The sequence below is a fragment of the Labrus mixtus genome, chromosome 15 (genome assembly GCF_963584025.1).
Source record: "Labrus mixtus chromosome 15, fLabMix1.1, whole genome shotgun sequence".
Taxonomy (NCBI): Eukaryota; Metazoa; Chordata; class Actinopteri; order Labriformes; family Labridae; genus Labrus; species Labrus mixtus.
Genome location: NC_083626.1, coordinates 23,752,121 through 23,768,313, shown reverse-complemented (window position 1 = coordinate 23,768,313; position 16,193 = coordinate 23,752,121). Strand labels below are relative to the sequence as shown.

Here is a 16,193-nt window from a genome sequence, read left to right as displayed (position 1 = left end):
CAAAAGTAATAAACTTACTAGACGTCGTTGTTGGCGCGCTTTTGTGCTTTTCATCCCCTTAATCCCTTTGCTATCCTCCAAAAGGTCTACTTTCTGAATCCAAAAACAAACAAAACCCTGTTGCTTCGAATTTTTGATATCGAAATGTCCGAGGTGCACCTGAAAGCAGCATAAAGGATGCACGTCAACACTGCTATTGGCACTCATTTGCGTCCTTCACAACTAAAGTCCCCGCCCCCAGCCTATTCAGAAGAAACACACTGAAGTGACATTGTAGTGAGTTGACTCCACGTTGAGGTTCAAACGACCCCGGCAGCATCTTTCTCTCGGCGCTGAAGGAAAAACAATTTATGTTTGTTTTGTTTACTCTGAACGGGTCGTTTGTGAGCTCAACATGACGTTCAGGAGGCTGAAGAAGGTGAACTCAAGCGGGCCGGACCCCACTGGACCCGCATCTCAAGACAACGACATTTATTTCACCTCATCAAAGTCAGACAGCTGCAGGACCAGAGACCTGCCGGCAAACCCCTCCGAGGTTTACAACTACAAGACCCTGGCTTACTCTGGAGGGACACTTCCCCGAAACTTCAAGAAGGTAAAGAGTCCATTCAACACTTTGAGAAACTATTTCTCTCTCCAAGAGCCTCAATGGATCAATACAGTTAGTTTGTGTATTTCATTTTTAAAGTTAAGTTTGTGTATTTCATTTTTAATTCTGAGTCCTTAATGTTCAAAAAAGAACTTTAAACATCCTTAATATCAAGTTTTTACTAATCTACAGACATAATATTTCACCCTTTTTGCCTTGTTTATCAACATGAGTCATATTAAGTGCCATTTCGAAGTGTTTTGTTTATTTTCCTGACAAAAGGAGGAGGTTGTATGTAAAAGGGTTTCACATCATAAAGAAGTTAAGTCCCAAATGTTTAAAAAAAAAAAAGACAATCCAACGTGTTTAACATTCATTTTATCCCAATCTACAGGCAGAATATTCAGATTATGTTGCCTTTCTCATCTAGTCATGTGCTTGTTCTGGGTTTGGACTGTACATTTTTCACCACTTGTTGCTGAATTGTTATTAGTTAAGCTGCCAGAAGTAAGAGATTATTTGTAATATGTTTAGAAAGACTCAACCTGAATTTGCTTAGTCCCAGTTTTTCAAGCCTACAGGCAGCGAAACACAGTGCCAATTCTAGCTTTGATCAGTTGATTTTTTTTCAGCACATTTTGATTAATGTTGTGGTTTTATTACATGAAAGAAAGACTATTTGATGTAATTAAGGCGAGACACTCGATGAACTTTGCATAACCTTATCTGAAAGTTAAAGTCTGATGCTGCGAGGAATGCAGTCTGCTCGGATCTGTGGTCTTGTGAGTCTGAAAATGTGGCTCATGGTGTATCTTCAGAGGGCATCTCACTGAGGGCAACAGTAGGAGGGGGGGCGGGGGGCGGGGGGCAAGTGTGGACCACCCAAACACTTGATGTGATCTATACTGTCAGGCACAGCAGGAGCCTGAACTGTGCAGTACATCATATGTGGACTTAAAGATGACGAAGCAACAAGTGCTTCAAGTGAATTAAGGGAGGTGATTTCATGAAGGTAGCTGAGAGAGCATCACAGGTATTTTATGTAATCATAATAAACGTGGGCATGCTAACATACACATCAAAATTAGAAGTCGGGCAAATGATCGAATAAAGATTTTTTTTTAGATTTGAATTGATGGATATCATAAGACAAATATTTCTAAGAAGAAGTCATTCAACTTTGACCTTGCAAGTGAGATGTTCTTATATCTCTTGCCTAACTGATTGATTCATTTCTCGATTCGTTTATTCATTATTTGGTCTAAAAAAAAGTCAGAAAATGTTTGAAAAATATCAATCTTTGTTCTTATGACATCTTCTCATATGTCTATTTTGTCTAAAACTCAAACAGAGAGGAGGAGAGAAACCAGAGATCATTCACTGTAAAGATTTTAAAATAAGTCAAACTGATAAATTATTATTATTATTATTAGTCAAATTATTGAACATGTTAAGAAAATACAAACACAAAATAAAAAGGAAAAAAAACAAACTGGATCATCAGGATCCATAGCAACAAATAAATAACTCAAATGATAAAGTTCATGTTCAAAAGGGATAAAGGGTTAAACACTTCTCTGGTCCTACCCCTTCTTCCATAACCATGATAGTAGATTCATCAAGTAGTAAACATCTAATGGATTAGTCGACCCGTCAGTGCGGCTTTGCTCTCTAAATGTGTCCCTCATTTCAAAAACGAGCGTTTCAGCTGAAGATAACCTAATCTATGGTAATCAAGTTAAACGTTCAAACCTGATAACAACTTGTTTGCCTGGATCAGTTAAAGCATTATTGAGGAGCAGCGGTTCAGACTGACCGCCCGTCCCTCTCTACAGGATGGCACCAGCTTTAGCCAGGCTGAAAACTGCTCTCTTCTCGAGGCCATTCTGCACATTTTCCTGTTCATTGTGTGCCAGGTGAAGCTCAGTTAATGTTTTTGTAGATTAAATTCATCTGCAGATTCTCAAGAAATAGGACTCCCCCCCCCCCGCCCGTTGAAAAGGAGTTCGCACTGTAAACAGAGGGACATTATCCCCAGCCCTACATACATATACATAAGTGTCCAGTAGCTGCAGAGAAGGGCTACAACAGTGCATTGTGCGACACCCAGGCGCAGGGAGCCCGCTCCAGACGCCCCCGTCAGCGCTCTCTGTGGGTTTTTGGGGGAATAAATGCACTCATTGAGACTTTGCCGGGACAATTCTGTAAGTGTTGGGACATAAAGAAAGCAACATTTTACTAGCAGAGAGGCTGTGGCACAAAGTGGCCCTTTCATACGAGCTGCATTTGAACATGATCGAGTCGGAACAGACGAGGATTGATAGTAAGTGATTAAGTGGACCGATGCCTTCCTTATTGACACAGCCAGGTAGGGCCAGGTCCTGACCGGCTGTTGACTCAGGTTTTCATTCAATGCCTTTATTGTAAAAGGCTCAACGTTCACCGCTGTGTTTTATTTATAGAATCCGTATAAGCTGCTCCAAAAGACTCTTAAATTTCCAATTCGTCATCAACAGAGAAGCTTGTGATTGTGTGACGTGGAGGCTAAATTTAGACGCTGTCCTTTTCTGACAGCTTGAGGTAAACAAAGAGCAGTCAGACGCACATTTCTAGTTTCACCTCTAGATGTGTTTTTTTTTTCTTTTTTCATATTGACACAATGGCCCAGTGGCTTTAAAAAAACACAAACAACACATCACAAAAGCGCGTGTGCAGCGTCGGGGACTCGCTCCACCGGTCTGATGTGTAAAGGTGTGTCGGGAAACGTTGTTTTCGGGGGAATCCCTCATGAGTAATCCTGCCTCAGCCTCACGCAAGTGTCTGACACGCTCTCCCTTGTTTCGTTCTCTTTGCGCAGGGTGGCGGCCTGCAGAAGTGGAAACCCCTCACACTGCCCCCAGAACCACAAAGGTAACCCCCCCCCCCCCCCTCTAATCTGGTTTTCATTCACCTCTCCTGTCTTCATGGCTTGATCTTTCTCATCCTCCGAGTCAAAGGCCTCTCCACTGTGGCAGCCATCATTATGCATCTTGAGGTTTTTGTCATGAATTTTAATGTGCTGCCCCCCCCCAACATGAGTGATGGTCTTTTGATGACGTCCCTTTTAGTGTAACAGACCCTCTCACTGTACGCTCAGCCGTGACGTCCAGCGCACTGCCGGACACAGAAGACGTCTTGTTATGCAATTAAGAAAAAGGATGAGAGAGGAATCCTGAGGACATAATATCTTCTTTGGGCCTCTTCCTCCTTGACTTCCTTCATTTTAAATTTTGTATATCACAAATTCAGTTTGAATGAAATCCACAGATTTACTGTTACCCTGATAACTGAAGAACAGGAGTAGATTTCACACATCATCAAAGTGTTAACAGGTTGTGAAATAAGAATGTTAGCCGTGTGTTTTTTTTTTTTTGTGAATAGTCAATCGTGTGTCCTTCTGTGTTTCAGGAGATGCTAAATTGTTTTCCCAATATGCTTACTGTGCCTAACGATTGTAATTTAAATTCTTAAAGGTGCACTGCGTAGATTTGGTAGTGAAATTTGAAAGTTGGAGAAGTGAAACCATTCTCTTCTGCATTTCCTGAACTGAATACACAAATTTTTACTCAAAAGTAAAAAAAAAAAAATGGGTCCCTGAACACTGTTTAGAGTTTAAAAGCTACCGGGAGAGTTACGCTTTCACCATAACGTCTCGCGTAGCATTTTATCCTCAAACAGTGTTACAGAGACCACATGTTTGTGTTTAGAGTTATGAACATTTCACATGTCTCTACCAAAACTCCACAGTGCACCTTTAACATATTATATACCTGCTGGCTCATTTGCACATCACATTGCATGTAAGGCCTCATCGATCTCCTTTCATACTCTTTTTATCTTGTAAATTATCGACATTGAATAAGTTTAACTCGGGTAATAGAGTAAACATTTCTCACATTTGAGGACTTTTGAGGTTTTGTTAAATGAGCTCCTCGCAGTCATGACTCAGCTGAGGTTTTTCTACGGGAAGACGTGCAGGACGTAAAAGAATTCTTTGGAATAAACTGACACGTGCTCTTTCTGTTTTTTTTTCAGGAAGGTGGTGGTCCTGGAAAAGAAGGAAGAAGAGTCATTCGGTTTTGAGATCCAGGTAAGAGGATTAAAGGAAACATATTTGGAAAGGGTGGGGAGGTGGGGGGGCTCTTAACCTCTTGAGTGCCATTTAACGGGATTTCCCTGCTCGGCCACATCTCTGTCAGAGGATGATGATTCTCGAGTACATCTTACCCTGTAAATCTCTTAATCCCAGCATCTGCTGGCGGGAGCTGAAAGGTCGCTCATCAGTCAAATAACTCGCTGATTTTAGTCCCATGACCCAAGAGAAGTGGAGATGCTGTTGTTGTTGTTTTTTTTTCTCCCAGTATGAGTATTTTTAGCCGTGCGGTCTGCTCACACGCTCCCAAATGTTAATACCGGCTTCACTCTTAGCATGCGGACGTTTCACACATTTGACCTCACTATCTGTGAGATCTGTCGAGTCGCCCCCCGGAGGTGCCGCCTCACAAGCTCCGCTCTGTTCTGCTGTAGACGCCGCTTTTTCAATAGTTTTCTGAAATATATATAAAAAAATTTGGTGTTCGTTTGAGTTTCTGGAAGCAGAAGTCGCTCTGAAGGAAAAGACATATTGTTCTATTTGTGTATGGATGGAGGTTCCTGCCCTTCCTGCCCGCCTGTAGCCAACAGGAAGTGAGATCATGAGCATCGGTTTGAGGGTCAGGAGAGAGAGAGAGAGAGAGCGAGGGATAGACATGAGATTTTTTTCCTCTTTATTTGTGTCCCTTAGTGCCTGTTATGTTAATCCAGCTCCAGCATGTAAATGTGATATTTGCATCTGAGCCATAGTTTCTGTGTGTTTTTCTTCCCGGTCGCAAAAAAAGGAAGCAGCAAACACGGGCAGATTTGAATCATTTAAATTTTCCATAAGAGACACTCGTCCAAGTGGGATTCAAGTTTTTTTTTTCTACAGAACCACTTGACTGTAACAGATGGAAAGTCTGATCACTTTTATCGTTAGGGGACAAGTCTTTGGACAGGTTTGTTGAGGGGGGGGGGGGAAAGGCCCGGAGCTGCGGAGCGCCGACAGCAGCGCCGTGACGGCTGCTGACTGATTTGTGCGACACAGGGAAGTTTATCTGTGTCCTGCAGTGACCTTCAGCTGAGAGACGGTGGTGACTGAAATGAGGAAGAGCATGCAAATACACGTGGAAGTCGCGGAACAAAAAATCGTTTCCATGACAACAAAATATTTGTCACGTAACGAGCAGGTGCTAGTTAAGGAAGATGTTCTGCATTTACCGAGCCGAAACAGATTGATTACTGAGTGGTGACTGCTTTCTGAACCGTCAGGAAAAAAGGCACATTTCTTGTCAATAAACATGATTTAGAGTGAAATGCCCTTTAAATTAGTTTGTAAACTAATGTTAAATATAATGAAATATAAAAGTGACTATAACTCTTTAAATGTTGAATGTTCAGTGACTTGTTCTGCTCTGTTGTTTGTACAATCTCTAAAGATAAAGATTTTGTAAAGGTATTTCAGTTTCTTATCTTCGTTGTGGTTGTTCCGTCTCCTCTCAGACTTACGGCCTGCACCATCAGGACCAAAACTCAGTGGAGATGTGCACGTTCGTGTGCAAGGTGCACGAGGACAGCCCGGCGCAGGAAGCAGGACTCAAAGTTGGTGAGTCTTTTTTTTTTTTACGTCTGTGTGTTTTTTTTTTTATTCCAGCTGTATCGATGCCCAAAAATAACTGGAGGGGAAGTGAGCGTGTCTGGAGGTTCAGCTCATCCTCTTTTTTTTTTTTTTTTTGTACCGTGTTTGCCGGCTGACTTTTGTGTGCCAAATGTCAACAGAAGCTCTCGTGCTGTTTAGAGAAGTACAAATATGACCGTGTGCCCGCTCCTTTTTCCAGTCAACAAACAAAGTCAGAAAGCGGCTATTTTAGGTAACGTGTGTTTGCCAGCTCCTCTCGCCCATGTGTCAAAGAAGTTTTTTTTTTTTATTTGGTAAACATGGCTCCCTTTATTTTGAGTCCTTTTTTAAAATTCCCAGATAAAGCTACAGTTAACAAAGCAGCACATATAATTGATTCTTTAGAAGGGGTGGGACAAAATATGGATACTGCTTTATAGTGTAGCCCTGACTCGTGTGATACAATTATCAAATCTCTGGTGTCGACATTTATATATTTTACAAATTCCCTGCCAATTTGTCTCGTCACGTCACCACTTCATGACCCCTCATGGTGGGGTTAAAGACATCAATCAATCTTTATTTGTGTAGCGCAAATTCACAACAAATGCTGTCTTAAGACGCTTTACAAAAAGCAGTTAGAAGACTTTGCTCTTCGTTGTAATATCTGCAAAGAGGCTGAAATCTCGGGCAAAACCGTACCCGTGATGAACCGCCGTCTGCTGAACCTGCGCTGGGCTTGAAAAAAGAGACAGAGGGTAATGTGAGCAGATGATACTGGGACAAAAGAAGAAGAGTGTCAGACGGAAGTCAGGATGAAGCATGATGACAGGTGAAACTGACATCAAATTTCAGTGAGAGAATACATGAATCCTGTATTTATTCTTCAGTTTAGTCATTATATGATTGTCTTGCAATGTGCCGATTAACCCAGAATCGCTGTATCGGGATATCATAGTAATGGTGGGCCACATATCGTGACTTATCCTATCCCACTGTATCACATCATGAGCTCCCTGTTCTCAGTGAGTTGGAAAGATTAGTCAGAGTGCGATGAGAGGAAGTAGCTCTGTGCTACTTTGCTTCTATAAATTCTCTCTGGTTTTCAAACTTGTGAACACTCAGTCACACAAATCTGCTCTCAGGGTTTTGTCTCCAGAATAAAGCAGGAGGAGGAAGGTGATTCTCAACCTCCTCCTCCTCCTCCTCCTCCTCCCTCCGTCAAAGCTACGTATGTCACTTCAGTTTCACTTCCTACATTCCTCGCATGCTCGCTCTATTGTTCCCCCGTGTCTCTGCCGCGAGCGCTGACTTCATCGTTTAACGCAGATTTTAGGCGGCGCTTTTTGAAAGAGGGAAATGGGCTTTGTGCCGAGACTCACAAAGGGAAGCTGTCACGCATGAGAGTCTACATCACATCTACTGACCCCAGGGTCTGAAGTGGAACGGTGAAACTCTCGCCGATAGATAAACAAATATGGAGCTAAGGCGATGAAGTCCGAGCCTCCAATAAGCTCACGCCGTCTCTGCACAAGCACACATGGACCTCTACATTTGTGCTGCACATGTGTCGAGGCTTCATTTAGAAAAGCTGGCTGCAGATTGTTGTAATTGAAGCCACGGTGCATTCAAGAGCGCCACTGATCTTATGGTTGCTGCTGGTTAACACACACGTTTTCTATTTGTGTCTGTGTGTGTGTTTTTAGGGGACACCATTGCAAGTGTTAACGAGGCCACCGTGGAAGGATATCTGCACAAGGAGATCGTTCAGCTCATCCGAGCGTGTGGAAACACTCTCAGGTACACACAGAAACACTGGAGTTTTAGGACGTGTTATTCGAAACATCATTTTGTAATTAGCGCTGTCACATGACCGCGGTTTATTTTTATTTCCCCCCAAATTCTTCAGTTCTTGTGTGTATTGTTTGTGCTGTCTAAAAATAACCGGAGTCCTAGATTTCCTGCTGAAAAAACTGGCGTCCAAACTAATATGTCTGTATTTTGACTGATAATGAATCAACATGTCAAAGTTTAACAAAAGTGACTCCTTGTAACTTGTTTCGAGGTGTTGCATTTCTGCTTTATTTCACTAGTTATTACGCACTTCAGTGAATGTGTTGAGACATTATTTTGATCAACTTCAAAAGGGGGACTTTAGCTACCCACTCGTATAAGTTATTTAAAAAATATCACATGCGCCCAGCGTCTGAATCATGAGAGCTTCCTGCTTTTATCGATCTGAATCCCTGTTACTTTGCCATATTTGGGCTTTCGGCTGGTTGTTGGTCAAAGTCATGCAGTAACCTCAGACTCTTGGAAATGGTGATAAGCTATTTCTACTTCCCTAAAAGTGACTAGTCTGTCTCATATGAACATTTTAATTATATATTATTCATCTGCTGAGTCTGACGGACGTCTTCAGTTAACTTTGATATCTAACCAAAAAAACAGGCCACAATATAAATGTGTTTATCATAATAAATAAAAGAGATAAAATAGATTCAGTTAAGAAACTGACCCAGTGAATGTTGACATTTAAGCTTAGATAAAGGTGTGACGTATTGTTTGACCGTGTCAGGGTGCAAAAAGAGTTTTTCGATTTCTTTCTGAACAGCCTCGTAAAAGAGAGGTTGAAAAGTCTTCCCATGGCTTGTTTCCCATCACTACATAGCTGACCAGTCACAGAGAAAAGTATGTGAACACCAGATTGTTAGTTTGAGAAAGTTTCAAAAGCTATCTGACCCTCTGACAAGCAGATTCTCAAATCAGAAAACAAAAATCAAGAAAGAATGAAGGACAAAAAAGTAATTTAATAAACTCAGGGAGAGGTTTTTAAATAAGCCTCTGTGTGGATTGGATGTGTCTTGTAGATGTTTAATTTGAGCCACACTTTTGTCCTCCTCCTCCTCATCCTCCTCCTGTTTGTAAAAGATATAAAAGGGACAATTAGCACATCCCTGTTAGCTTTTAGCTGCTGAAAAAGACGCGAGGTGAACCGCATCAGCGCTCAGGAACAGACTTAATAGACTGACATCATCAAATTATACTTACAAGTCGCGTCGGAATAAACCGTCAAAGTGAAAATGAGCTCTTTACGTCGGTCCCCCGCTCTTGTGATTCAAAGGATTTGAAGTGTCTTTAGTGGAAATTGTATATGTTCCTCATCCTCCCCCCCCTCGCTTGTAAACCGTTTGACACCAGACCCCTTCCCGCCGCCGCCTCATGAAAAGACTCTTTCATATGGTCAGGCTTGTGTTTTTTTTTTTAATTGCTGTTTACTGCTCTTGTAGTTTTTACAAGTGCTTCCTGTGACGCTGATTAATTAATTTTCCTGCTGGTTTCACACTCACAGACTGGAGACGGTTTACAGCGACTCGATCCGCAAAGCAGAGCTGGAAGCCCGGCTGCAGTTTCTGAAGGTGAGACTTTCTTTTCTTTTGCAGATTTTCTTTGACTCAAACAAACACACACACACACACTCGCGCACACACACTATGTGACATGCTAGATTTAGACAACCTCACCCCCTCCCTCCACACCTGTCCCTCCCAGCTGCACCACCTGTTGCATCAGCAGTTTGTCCAGCAGGCTCGCTGATGGCTGCACACATTCTTGACTGTGAAGTGGCTCGAGTGAGCGCGCTTTCCCCCCCCCCCTCCCAAGATCACAACAGCTGTCCCGCTCTAATCCTGCAGCCTCCGAAAGCCGTGACACCGCTGCTTCCTGGGATCTTAATCCCACCTTTTTTTAAAGATTAACGTGCTGATGCTGAACACGCTGCATTAGATGTAGATTGTACAATAAGTGCAACATAAACCGCCCGAGAACACAGACGGTCATTTTCGTATGAAGTTGCCGTTGAAGTTTTCAGGAAAGACCTTTAGTGTGTCATATCCTTTCAGTTTGAGCATGTCACTCTTACTCTTAGTCAACACAGCTTTTCTGTCGCTCACATGGCGTCATGATTTTTTCTTGACGCAAAAGGTAACCAAACATTTCACAGGCTGATGTATTCTGTCGCCCGAGTTCATACTATCATTCAGCTTTTTATTCTTTTTTCTGCTCTGAAATGTGACGTATATCAACATCGCCTGATCACAAGATAAACACAGAGCTGTTGGCATGTAATGCTGTTCACTCATAAGTCATTGATACTTTTGTTTTTCAAAGTAAATATTCCAGTTCAAGTCTATGTTGTTGTTGTTGTTTTTCTGGTCACAATCATTTAAAGTCTCTCTCTCTTTTTTTCTCTGTAGCAAACTCTTCACGAGAAGTGGGATGAATATCGGTCGCTGATGGTGCAGGAGCAGAGGCTTGTTCATGGTAAGTGAATTCATCTACTTTATATTACCAGGATATTCCTCTAAGCTTACAAAATGTACATAATCAAACAGTTACAAATTTTATAATGTATAAAAGGAGCTTGATTTTAATTCTTGCAACCATTTATTTCCAGTTGTTATAAACTAATAACAATGACATGTTTTCAGAGGAATGCCTTGTGCTCAGTTTGAATACTTGAATTACATAACAGTGGTATCAGACTGTCCTAACTCCGCTCTCCTCTTCTCTTCTTAAGGCATAGTAATGAGTGATGCTGCTGTGTACGAGTCCCTGGAGTCAGCGGGTATCTACGGCAGCCTGGGCACTCCCAGCCCCGCCGCCCAGCGAGCCCTCCACAGCACCGGCAGCACCAGCAGCAGCGCCAGCTTCCTCAGCACGGCAACCGAAGACGACCCGCTCTACCAGACCTGCCTGCACCAGACGGACATGCCTGTGGAGTCGGACAACACCGCCGCAGGCAGAAAGAAAGAGCAGCCGCAGAGGCAGCAGCGCCTCCGGCCCGCCAGCGAGCTCTTCACGTCGGCCAAGACGCAGCTGACCCGCAGCGCCAGCACGCGCAGCTACATGAGGGGGTCTTCATCGTCGTCCGCGTCAGGGGAGAAACAGGGAGGGTTCAACTCGCTGCAGAGGAAGCCCAAACAGAAAAGCTTCCGCAGGCGCCTCCTTAAATTCATCCCCGGATTGAACAAACCGCTAGAAGAGGAGGAGAGCAAACTGTGAGCAGCAGACTGAACTTTAAAGACTTGAAACAGCCGTGACTGTAAAGACTAGACCGCCAAAGAAAACAGTGCAAGCAGCCCCAAAGAGTGACGAGACCAAAGAGAAATGGAGCCCTAAAAGCTGTACATAACCTTTTGTTTCCATTTGTTTTTGTTCTTTTAAATTATTTATTTATTGTCTCTTGTTTATGTACAAAATGAAGGATTTTCTGTTTTTACTGCATGCACCCAACTTTAGTTTTGACCACTTTTGTAAGAGACAAGTTTGAGTCCAACTGATCCTGTTTTTATTTTTTCTGCTGAAGTTACAGCTCCTTAAAATAAAATATGTGTCATTCTAAGATGATATTGCTTTTCGTTCTGTGCAGAAGTTTTGCGGGTTCTATAGCTGCCAAACTTAAATCAGGGTTCAGACCTGGAGTCGTACACAATCTGTTTGTCATTTCCTCAGTTTGGATCTGAGATTCCTTTTCAATATAGAATGTTGTTTTTTTTTTACAGCCCCCAAAAACTCTTCCTCGGTTATCACAAGAGTTTTTTGGGGGGTTAGTGTGTGGTTTTGTAGTGCAAGGTATTCAGAAAGGAGGCTGTTGTATTGGCTCTGACACAGTTTATTGTTGGGAGAAGAGCGAGGAATGTGCGGAGAAAAGGCATGACCCAAAATTCCAAACACAACCGCTCTCTTTCAGCTCCAGCAGACGAATGCCGAGTCCTCCTCTTCCACGCTCCCATATTCCCATGGCTGCTTCAGTTGTCCGAGATCTCACTCTGTGTGCGCTCGCGTGTGTGTGTGTGTGTGTGTGTGTGTGTTTGGGCGGGGGTTGTTCAGAGTCTTTTCATTCCTGGCTCCCAGCTGACCCATGAGGTCATGGTGGTCACTCTCTCTGTTGGCTGTGCAGCGCTGATCCCTTTTGTCCTCTGCCGCTCATTCACAGATGCGTCAGGAGTGTTGATGATGGTGAGCGTTGGTATTTGGCCATGTGTTAGAGCCGGACCCTCTCCGTGCCCTCCTCTGACTGCTGTGAGCAATGAAGGAGAAGCTGAAGGAGGTGGCATGGGGGGGGGGGGGGGGGGGGGGGGGGGGGGATTGTTATGCGAGCTTGCGGCTGCTTGAAACGTGGGCTTAGAGCGACTGAGCTGAATGCATAACGAGGGGGTAATTATTCCAGATGATGGTACACTAAAAACTATGTGTGAAAGGACCTTTTAACAGAGTGAGAGGGCCCAAACAACGACGGTCCAGTTCAGTAATTAGGACAGTGGGAGGTTTAGTTCAGGGGGGACGTCGCCCTACTGCTAAATCACCACTGTTGATTCATTATGTGCTGAGTTTGTTTTGTCTGTGCAGCAGAATGTTTGAACTGCAAACTAAAGTCTGTTTCTGTCTCGTGCAGAAGAAGAATCTTATGAACGTTTGACTTTTTCACCATCCCGACTTTGTCACCAGAATGTGTGGAAACATTTTTTTTTTTAGATGTTTAAGATGAAATGTTGAGACACCAAAGCTTAAGAACCCCAAGTTAAAGTTTCATGCATCCTTGGGTGTCCAGTCTTCAAAACTTCATTATATGGAAGTTTGAAGACAAACATACTGCAACTAAAAATGACCTTATACAACATGTCACACTTAGTATGGACTTACTGTCATTTAGTGGAGATCAGGTCTGTTGTTATTGAAGAGCTTTAATTGTAAAACACAGCAAAAAAAAAAAAAGATCCAAAATCAGAATATTCTTGTTCCATTAATCAACAGATATCTTGTCCTATACCTCGAAAAAAAAAAAATCTGAATAATGTAAGATCAAGAAAAGCGAGTTCTTATCATATTTAAGATCATGCTCGCAGGTTTTGATGACGAAGAGGTTGGAATCAATAAATATGGCCTGATTAATTTTGATACTTGTTTTTAACAAACTGTCCATTAGAAGTCTTTTATAAAAGTATGAGGAGCGTTCTTTATAATGATGTACTTTCTTTCCTGAACTCTGACTTTGCAACCACAAAAGTCACTTTAAATAGACGTCCCACAAACATCACAGCTGCACTTATTTTCATTTTTTATTACTTTGTGGCAAGCATCAGAAACCGCCTCTGTGTCTCTTCTCTTTGCAGAGAGTCTGATACAGATCAGCTGATACTGATACGAGCGGAAAACGACTTTAATTCTGCACTCAGTGTCTTCTCAGCTCCTGAAATTCAAGTAAATCCTCTTGTTGCGTTGAACACTTGAGTTTTCAGCCTGGAGACACACAGTTACTTAAGTCTCACCGGGGCAGTCGTGTAAGTGGCTGTCATTGATGAGAAACAAGCTGTGAGAAGAGGAAGCAGACCGGTTTTAGAACAGAGTTGAGCCTCTGTGGTGTAACATCTCAAACCAGTGAGTTATTTCTCAAGCAGGGGCCATGCGTCACCGCCTCTGATCAACCGTTTGAGCCTCGGCTCGGTCTCTTGGTCAGTGCACATGTTTGTTAAAAAAATAAGGAAGTGTTTGGATGTGTTTTTGTTGTACAGTTTGCGTGCAGAAGAGACACCAGACAAAACCACAGAGCTCAGCCACACTCAACATAACAACGTGTTAGCAGAAGAAATAGCTCTCAAAAGAGAAGTTTTTACACGACATAAAGCGTGTGGCATTGTCAAACTGTGTCTGTTGTGTCTGATAGAGGAATGGGAGGCTGAGCATGCTGTCAAGGCACAGGATGTGGGTGTCAAATGTGTCCCGGAAACCAACCATAAAGATAAGAGAACGGGCCAAGAGCCGACTGCTAGGTTTAAAAAAGGAAAACGGCATCATATACGTGTGACTATCTCAATATTTGCCTGTTTGAGTTTGACTAAGAGAGAAACCGGGTTAAGTGCAATAAACTGCGATAAGCACTTTGCTGGGACGCCTGCCTGGAGAGACGACAGGTGTGAGTGATAAAGAAGATTTCAGGGTCAAAGGTTACACTTTTAAACTGTGCTTTAAATACTTTGAGTACAAATACAAGGGGATGAATCACTAATACTGAAAAGCTCAACTGTATCTTCTGAACATTTGACTCAATGCAAATTCATACATCCCAGAGAAATATGCTGTTTCCAAGCAGCAGCCGAGGCAGTTTGCTGATGATACCTCAAAGGTGATATTGTTTTGTTGGTTTTATAGCCTCTTTCCTGAAGCTGCAGCTCATAATTTCCATCTAACAGCTCGTTAATGGACGGCTCGGTTTTACAGTCACAGCCTCTAACGTAGGAAGTGGGCAGCTGGTGTGTGTTTTTACTAATGGCTGGATACAGTTCATAAACTGTTTTACAGCTGCACGACTAAAAACACACTTAGACATTAAGTTCATTAAAAAAAAAACAAAAAAAAAAACGTTCATTCAGAAAAAATAAAAATAGAAAAGTACAGATGCAACCTCAAAGACATACTAACTTCTTAATATGAGTAAAGGGGTCATTTTTTTCTAAGGTTTTTTTGGTTGTTTTGCATGAAAGACTTTTTATTTATTAGACAAACTGCACTTCAATGTTTTTTTTTTTTTATTGCATCGATCAAAGTGCATCTGAGGCACATGAAGGTCGTCAAACCACAAAGCCGCAGAGATGCTCGTTCTGTCCGGTTGGTTGAAGGCTTACTGAAAATAAAAATGAGTCATGTGTTGGGCTTCTTTGCTGGAAACTAGGGGGCTGTGTCACCAGATTAAACACAACACATTTTGATCTCCAATCCAATTTTGTGATCCGTGAATCTTCCCGCATGAAGCACAACACGTTTACTCCGCTGATCACTCTGTTAGGTTTCTCCTCTTAATATGCTCCCCTCAGGGCACTTTGTTTTAACCACTGTAAGGGCCAACTTAGGGTTCTGCATCTCATTGTCTCCACTGGATTAGCCCCTTAAAGAGTCCTTTCTCATGTACTCCTCACTGGAAAGAAACTCTAGAGGGCAGTTCTTTATTTCTCCTGAAAACGCATGCTTGGGGGGCACAGCATCTTGTTTTGTCCAATCGAAGGGGAGACAGGCACGTCATCCTATTCTCTCGTTTTAATGTCACCTCACGCTGCACCGCATCATGTTTTTTTCCACTGCAAGAAGCGGCGATCAAATATTCACTTCCTGTAATTATTCATATCACACGGCTATCGACAGTTTCAGAGTAAGACCTCAAATGACTTCTCCCACCCAGCACCCACACACATACGCTGATTTCCTGTCTAGGCCTGTGACAGGTGTGAGTGTCTATGTCATTGAATCTGCCTTTTTTTCCCCTCCTCTGCAGCTCATATGTCACACAGTCATGGCCATTCAGCTGTAATGCCAACACAGGAAATACGACAGCTGCATATGCTGCTAATATCAGTATCAATTTAGGGATGAAAGACTGAAGAACTTTATTTTTTTTAATCCTTTTAAAACATAGTACACATGTGACTTTGTTTGGGCAAACTGAATCTGCATCTGTACTAAAGCAGATGTGGAATAAATCAAAAGACTAATGTTTAACATTTGCATGCTATTTCCTTGCTTTGGGGTACAGAGATTGTTATCTGAGGAGGAAAGACACAGTGCGCGTGTGTGTGTGTGTGTGTGTGTGTGTGTGTGTGTGTGTGTGTGTGTGGTGAGAGCGAGTGTACAGATGGTGTACAATAGGCCTCGGGGTGAATGTTCAGTTGCCTGTTTAACAGGTTCCTCTTTTTCATTGTTTTATGATGTTTGAGAACACAAAGTCAGATAAGGTACCACCTGCTGATGTTCTGCCGCTTGCACTCTCTGATCCACCCCTACCCACACACACACACACACACACACACACACACACACACA

General features: G+C 42.6%; 1 protein-coding gene across 1 annotated transcript; it reads left to right on the top strand.

The window, feature by feature from the left end:
- Positions 1–248: 248 nt before the first annotated feature.
- tamalin (trafficking regulator and scaffold protein tamalin) lies at positions 249–11,729 on the top strand. The gene is made up of 8 exons (XM_061057878.1): positions 249–595; positions 3,447–3,499; positions 4,664–4,718; positions 6,206–6,308; positions 8,027–8,120; positions 9,673–9,739; positions 10,577–10,643; positions 10,900–11,729. Exons 1-8 carry the CDS (start codon positions 395–397, stop codon positions 11,382–11,384), a joined length of 1,125 nt encoding a protein of 374 aa, XP_060913861.1. The 5' UTR covers positions 249–394; the 3' UTR covers positions 11,385–11,729.
- Positions 11,730–16,193: the final 4,464 nt, after the last annotated feature.